At 21.0% G+C, this 7,540-nt stretch overlaps 1 protein-coding gene across 5 annotated transcripts; it reads left to right on the forward strand.

Moving 5' to 3' along the window:
- Nucleotides 1–933: 933 nt before the first annotated feature.
- On the forward strand, nucleotides 934–4,883 carry LOC100869356 (peptidyl-alpha-hydroxyglycine alpha-amidating lyase 1). 5 transcript variants are annotated; one of them, XM_031917700.2, is made up of 7 exons: nucleotides 934–1,250; nucleotides 1,597–1,723; nucleotides 1,812–2,441; nucleotides 2,561–2,974; nucleotides 3,103–3,309; nucleotides 4,235–4,340; nucleotides 4,566–4,883. In XM_031917700.2, the coding sequence occupies exons 1-6, from the start codon at nucleotides 1,155–1,157 to the stop codon at nucleotides 4,315–4,317; spliced, it is 1,557 nt and encodes a 518-aa protein (XP_031773560.1). In that variant the 5' UTR covers nucleotides 934–1,154; the 3' UTR covers nucleotides 4,318–4,340; nucleotides 4,566–4,883. The 5 variants fall into 5 exon arrangements, with proteins under 5 accessions (XP_031773560.1, XP_031773561.1, XP_031773562.1 ...); XM_031917701.2 differs by having other exon boundaries at nucleotides 3,103–3,204; XM_031917702.2 differs by having other exon boundaries at nucleotides 3,103–3,204; nucleotides 4,279–4,340.
- Nucleotides 4,884–7,540: the final 2,657 nt, after the last annotated feature.

A 7,540-nucleotide genomic window follows, 5' to 3' on the forward strand; every position in this document is an offset into this window, starting at 1 on the left:
TAATTTGAAGATCAGATATAAAACTGACAAGAATAAAGAATTGTATTTAGTTTTGCTTACAGATTGTTTTAATTTCGCAATCGCGGTTATGAAATAGATACTAAAATGAATGTTTAACAAGAAATTTTGCATGTAACATATGGATGTTGATCATTGTGATTATTCATGATCGTTCATGAGCATTTTTTTGATCGTTTTGTTGACGATTTGGTTTTTTTTTTTCATTTGCAATATCGAATCTTTATATTATTAATATAATTTTTTTTATTCAATTTTAGATTGCAAAAATATTATTTTTTCATTAATTTAGTGTACAATTTATATTAAATTTATTTCAAAAATCAATATTATTATATTGAAATGTGTTATTTCAACAATTAATTGGCTTAATAAATAATTGTATTTTTTTAAATTAGTATTTTATTCACAACATGTTCAAATTTCTTGCATTGACTTATATAAATATATTCTTATTTCTGAATTATATAATATGGTTAGAAAAATAAGTAAAGAATAAAAAAAAATAATATATTATATAGAATGTTAATATGAATTGAATAGCTTTAACTTCAATATGAACTTAAAAATTAGTTAAAATTTAATAAATAACTCTCAACGGACATTTTTATACTTTTGTTTGTTTTGATTAAAATGTTCTTAGATATCAAAGATATCTCATCAATATATTAACACTTTGTATAATATCTAATTACAAACAACATAGAGAAAAAAATTTTTAAAAATATTTATAAATACAATTTATTCTAAGTTTTCAAATATATTTCATTTTAGTATTTTTTATATTATTAAATTGTGCATTTGTGCATGTTTTTAGATATATAAATAATATAAAAAAACGATATAGATTGGCAAATCTTTTTTATAGATACATATCGAATTTATATATTCATTATTATATTTCATTAAATTGCCGTCAGATGGCTATTCATATCTGTTGCATACATCAATGATTATACGCGTGGCGTGAAAAAATTTAAGAAGTTTGAGATGACCTATATTTATACTTAATTGCTAATTTTTTTTAAAGATTACATTATGGAATGTAATTAATTTCTAACAGTGTTATAAATATCAATTAAATAAAAAAATTAAGAATATAAGAGTTTATTGAATATTGATTGTTTTATCTAAAAATGATGCATTTACAATGTGATATAGCCTGTTGTATTTCAATTTTATTTATTTCAAATTTTGCCAAAGCAGATTCTCAGGATTATTCGAATCTTCAGGTAAAATAGTATTGAATGTATTATTAAAAAATCAATCAATATGTAAATTGTAAATTAAAAAATGTAATGCTATTAAACAAAATTATTTATTATAATAATATGTAAACATATATATTATTTTATTTTATATATATTATATATATTATATACATTATATACATTATATACATTATATACATATACATTAATTTAAGTTTTAAAATTCATTATTTTTAATTTTTAATTATATGAATATTTTTTATAATTTTATTTTATTTAAAATGAAGATAAAGTATATATTGATTGAATAAATATGTATATATTTATATGTTTTATAATTAATATGATTTGTTCATTCATGTTATAGGAAAAAACAATACATTTGCTTGATAAAAAATTTAATTCTAATGAATATTCTGATAATGATGAAAGAGATAGAGGATTTTTAGCTAGTGAAGATAGTGAAGTACCTGTTTCAAATACATTTGATAAAAGTTAATAATATTTTTAAGAAAATTTAAAGTATTAAATATATTAAATAATATGTTTGATTATATTTATTCATTCTTTTAATATATACAGATATTGTATGGAAATCTCAATGGGCTAACAATATCAAATTTGGTCAAATATCTGGAGTATCCATAGATCCAAATGGAAACATTGGAATATTTCATAGAGGATCACGAGTATGGGCTACGAATACATTTGATAATACAAATAGATTTGATAAAAATAAAGGCCCAATTCAAGAAAAAACTATAGTTTTGTTAGATAAACTTGGAAGAAAGTTATTAGAATGGGGTGCAAATATGTTTTATTTACCACATGGTTTAACAATAGATATGTATGGAAATTATTGGGTTACTGATGTAGCCTTACACCAAGTATTTAAATTTGATGCAAAAGATATAGCAAGGATGAAAGACATAACTAAATTGAAAAAGAGACAATACATTCAAAAAAAAATGTTTTTTAATAATCATAATTTTGATCCTTTGTTTGAGAATAATGAACTCAAACCTTCAATGATTTTAGGAGAAGCTTTTGAACCTGGTCATGATGAAAAACGATTTTGTAAACCAACAGCTGTTGCTGTAGAAAGCAATGGTGATTTTTTTGTCAGTGATGGTTATTGTAATTCTAGAATTATTAAATTCAATGCTAAAGGAGAAATAATTTTGCAATGGGGTCGACATTTGAAAATGGATGGTATTTATATTTGATATATATATACATATATATATTTATATATAAAGAATATTTTATTAAGAATAAGAATCTAAATTTAATTATAATATAATCAATATATTTTATTATACTTATTATAGGAAACATATATGATCTAACTCATCTTTCATCAAATGTATTCAATATACCTCATGCTTTAGCACTTGCTAGTGAATTGAATTTACTTTTTCTTGCTGATAGAGAAAATGGTAGAGTTTTATCTTTTTTTGCAACTAATGGAACTTTCCATAAGGAATATAAGCATCCAATTATTGGTAAAAAAATATATAGTGTAGCATATGCCAGAGAAAAACTTTATTTGGTTAATGGTCCTGATCTGAATTATAAAATACACATTCGAGGATTTATTCTTGATGTAAATTCAGGAAATATAACATCTCAATTTGGTCCAAGACAAGATATGGACAGACCACATGATATAGCTGTATCTGAGAATGGTTCAGAAATATATGTAGTAGAATTGAATATAAATACTGCTTATCAATTTTTCCAAGGTAAGACTTAAAATTCTGAAAATTAATAAAAAATACGAATAATGTTTATTTATTTTTTATTTAAAAAAAAAATATATATATATATAATAAAATTATATATATGTATATATATAACGTTCGTTTTATAGATACAAATACATCAATGCAAATTGGAAATTCCATCATACACGCAAATCCTCACCATGAACCAGCACCTTTAATGGACAGAGCTATTAACAATCTTTCTGGAGGTACTACAACAGCAACATTAGTCTTATCCCTTGTTACAGCAGCAGTCATTTTTATTGCCTTCTGTATAGCAATTGCTGCAGTTGTAGCAAGATGTCAAAAAAGAGGTAGATTGTTTCAGTATGATGAATCTGCGGTTGAATTCTCAAAACTAGTCGAATAAAAATAATCATTTGACTGATTTTGGGTTGAATAATAGCTATGCACGCATGTTAATTAATTTTGCCGACATCAAGTGTTCAGTAGTGATTCTATTGAAAGTACTTAATTTCGTTAATCTATTATATAATAATAATAATAAAATATCACTTCCTTAATGACTAGATAGGAAAAAAAAAATAATTTTTTAAATTTGATATATTTAATCGTTTTTTTAATCTTATTTATTTATTTTTTTTTAATTTTTCACTATAAAATTTGAAAAGTTTTTTTATTGACTATTTATGTTTTATTATTCTATTAAAAAAATTATATTTATAAAAAAAAAAATAATTCTTAAATCTAAATATTCGAAATGGTAAATATTTTTTTTTATTGATCCAAGAGAATTATAAATTATAAATTTGTATACTAATTTATATAATAGTATAATTTAATGGTTAAATGATGTAGTATTTTAATTTTTATTTTTGTTATAATTATATTTATATTTATATGATTTTGACAAATATTATATATATTTTTATTTTTTATTTAAAGGAAGTGATTTTTTGATTTTTCACAAATTATAATTAAAAATTTAAATTTTTATTTGACATTCCATCAATTTTACTTCCATTTACATAATATAATAGTATTTAGCAATTTATTATATATATTTATATATATTGAGTAAATATTTTTTTAAATTTTCTGTGATCGCACAAATGTATAAGTAATTTTTATTTATATAGTCATTGAATTTTTTATTGTATTTAAAACTAAAATGAAAATTAGAATCTAAGGTTCCTTGAATTTTTCGCGTATTCAGTTTTGAAAAATTTTATTTTTTATTTTCTACCTCTTAAATGTGATCATTTATTTATTTTAAAGGTTCATATGTTGTAAATGAAATATATACATATTTTCATTTCAAGAATGTTTTTTGTTATTCCCCTGCGCATTGTCCTATTTAACTTCAGTATTTTCAATGGATCGTGTAAGTATTAATAATAGTATATAGTGCACGATGCTTAAAAATATGTAACACCATAAATTTGATGCTATATATATATTGTATTTTTGATTAAAATTATAGATAATATATAATTATATTAGATTTGAAAATAATGATAAAAGATCATGACATTATTACTATTAAATATCAATAAATGAAATAAATTATTTTTTTAGAAATTTTCTAATCGCTTATTTTTATAAACAGGATGTTTATTAATAATGCACAAGCGAATGCGCTGGGAATCGGACAAACGAGAAAACTTTAGACTCTCAAATCTTTTGGAAAACAGAAGATGCAAAAATTTCAAGATAATGGAGAAACGACCAAATCCGCGAGACTTTAGTAAATTGAATACTGAACCAGAAACCTCAGAAGATGAATATCCGGAGAATAGTTTTACAAAAGTCATTTCATAAAGTTAAATATATACTTTGAATGAATCAAGTAATATGTATTCTTAAAAACATATTGTTTTTCTTTCTCTTTTATAATATAAATTTGAATCTGTGTCTTCATGAAAAATGAGAATTCTTATCTTGCATAGAAATTGCAAGATGTTCAAAATAATGCTTCATGATATTATCTTTATTATATTATCATTTATTAAGTTAAGTATATTTAATTATTTGATTATTTATATACTTTTTTAAAAAAAAGTATCGGAATCATTAAGATTTTGTCTTTGACGGATATAGTTTTTTATTAACTAATCAAATTTGATAAATCGAAAGTATATATATAATTATATAATTATTCGAATGCTATTATATATTCCAATATAATTAATTCCATTTCCATATATATAAATTTCTCCTCTTATATGTTTTAGATAATCATTATGCTCGAGAAAGTATTAAAATGTTTCTTTTGTATTTGAGGAACGAAATACACTGAAAAGTGTTATATATATATATGTATGTTATAAAAATATATTTGAAATCGCGTTTATATTTAATCGATTAATCAAGTATTAAATTTGATAAATATCTATGTTCTATCATGCAATTAGTATTTGTTTCCATAAAACTGCCGGTATTTGTAAATTTTATTTGTAGATTATATTTAAACTAAATTTGTTTTCGAAAACAAATTTAGTTTAAATATTTATAATATTTTTAAATTAATTTATAAATAGTAAAAAAAAAGTGAAAATATAAGAATTCAAATTTTTCTTGTAAAGATAAATAAGACATAAAACATAATCATATGACATTATTAAGATTAAAGATTCCTTTATTTCGAACACATTTGATGTTGTATTAGATTATTTTTTTTATAATATTAAAAAAAATAAATTGGAGAATATTTATCTCAATACTATAATATACCTGATAATAATGGCCTTATAAATTGAAAAATGACCAAATTTATTCTGTATGTATTGAATGTCAATATCTATTTACTTATATTATAGAATTATATTCTATAATTATATATTTATTACAAATTATTAACATATCGCTTTAAAAATATATGACAGATAACAATACCTATAATATTTCTTAATGTAATTATTTTTTTTTGTATGAAAGATTTATTAATATTTTGTTTTAAATTTTTGGAATTAATTAATATTTATAAATTTTCATTTGTTCAAATGTGTTCGATAAAAACAATATTTTTCTAGTACCTGAAATTTTGCATTTAATATTTTTAAACATACTAATATTTACATAATACTCATATGTAAGATGTCCGATAACTAGGAATATAAGTGGATAAGAGATGATTTTATATATAAAAATGAGTCGAAAAAAAAAAAGAATGAAATTTTTTCATTTTAGTTTAATTTTAGAGTAAATTATATTTAAAAACTTTTCAAATATAAGAATTTAACTATTATGAAAATTGATTAATTGGAAATGAAAAAAACATGACATTATTCTATGAAAAAATATATATGAAAGTAAAAAAATATAGAAAAAAATATTTTTAATATTGTTTTGAAAAAATCAAATTTTAAAATTTATCGATTATGCATATACATCTTAATTTTCTCAATAATAAAGATTTTAAGCAAAGAAAAAATATTTATTCTTTTTTGGACTTATTTTTATATGAAAAAATATCTCTTGCTAGATTTGGTTATATTAATTTTGGATATCTTACATAACTTTATATTATTATCTTTTCCATTTAATTTTAATATTTAATTATTTTTTTATTTCAATCTATAATTTTTTGACTATTGTATTATATTAATATTTTTATATATAATTGTAGCAAATATATATTCATGAATATAGAAATGTATATATTTTCAAATAAAAATATGATGTTTATACTTTTGAGGGTATTTCAGTAAAAATTTTTTGATTGTTAATCAAAATTGATTCAAAAAAGTTATTGAAAATATATAAAAACGTTGACTTTTTGATAATGATTTATTTTACACACTTAGTTGTCTTCTATACACAACTATACAACGATAAAAATTAAAATTTTTCTATTTATCACTAATTAAGGTCATTGACGATTAATGATTTGTGTTAAAGATGCATAAAGTCAGTCCATTTTTTTGCGACATATTCTATCAAATTCATATTTCATTGCTTGTAAAACGTACGAGCCGAGAAAAAAGAAAAAATAATGTTATACGCGAAATATGTAATTGATTATGATATTGCAAAATATTTACGCAAATGTTTTAATTGTTAGCAAGCATAACACTTTGGCAGATTCGATTCGTGAAATTATTTTATTTCCACACACGTAACTGATAAATAAATTATATCTTTTGCATATTCAACAAAAGACATAATGTAATTTCGTTAGACAATTTGAAAATGTCTTATACGTAAATGTTTTATCTTACTTAAATATGTATAAAAATATGCAAGTCAGTAACATGTAGAAAATATTTTTAAAAGAAAAAAAAAAAAGAAAAAGAATGAGAACAAAAAGAAAATGAAAGAATCGCTTAGGATCATTCGAATATAAGTTACTTCATCCCGAACACAAATCGTACCAGCAGGATGAAATTTCGAAAAAACATCGTCGTCTTGTTATATCATTTTTTTTTTTTTGTACATTAAAAATCGTATACGTTTCGTAGTAATACACTGACAACTGTATATCGTTCATTTCATATTTATCACTAACTTTTACCTAAGACTACCATAAATTCGTAACTAGAATAATCGATATTCGTTATCGCTCGCGATCACTATTATGGTACT

This window comes from Apis florea, unplaced genomic scaffold (genome assembly GCF_048593485.1).
Source record: "Apis florea isolate Af1SG1 unplaced genomic scaffold, ASM4859348v1 contig_3367_pilon, whole genome shotgun sequence".
Lineage (NCBI taxonomy): Eukaryota > Metazoa > Arthropoda > Insecta > Hymenoptera > Apidae > Apis > Apis florea.

Bases quoted from the DNA above. Each gene is read 5' to 3' on its own strand.
- LOC100869356 (XM_012489215.3), top strand. From the start codon at position 1,155: ATGATGCATTTACAATGTGATATAGCCTGTTGTATTTCAATTTTATTT. The intron at 2,442-2,560 runs GTATTTATATTT...TACTTATTATAG, and splicing joins TCGACATTTGAAAATGGATG to GAAACATATATGATCTAACT. The intron at 2,975-3,102 runs GTAAGACTTAAA...TTCGTTTTATAG, and splicing joins TGCTTATCAATTTTTCCAAG to ATACAAATACATCAATGCAA.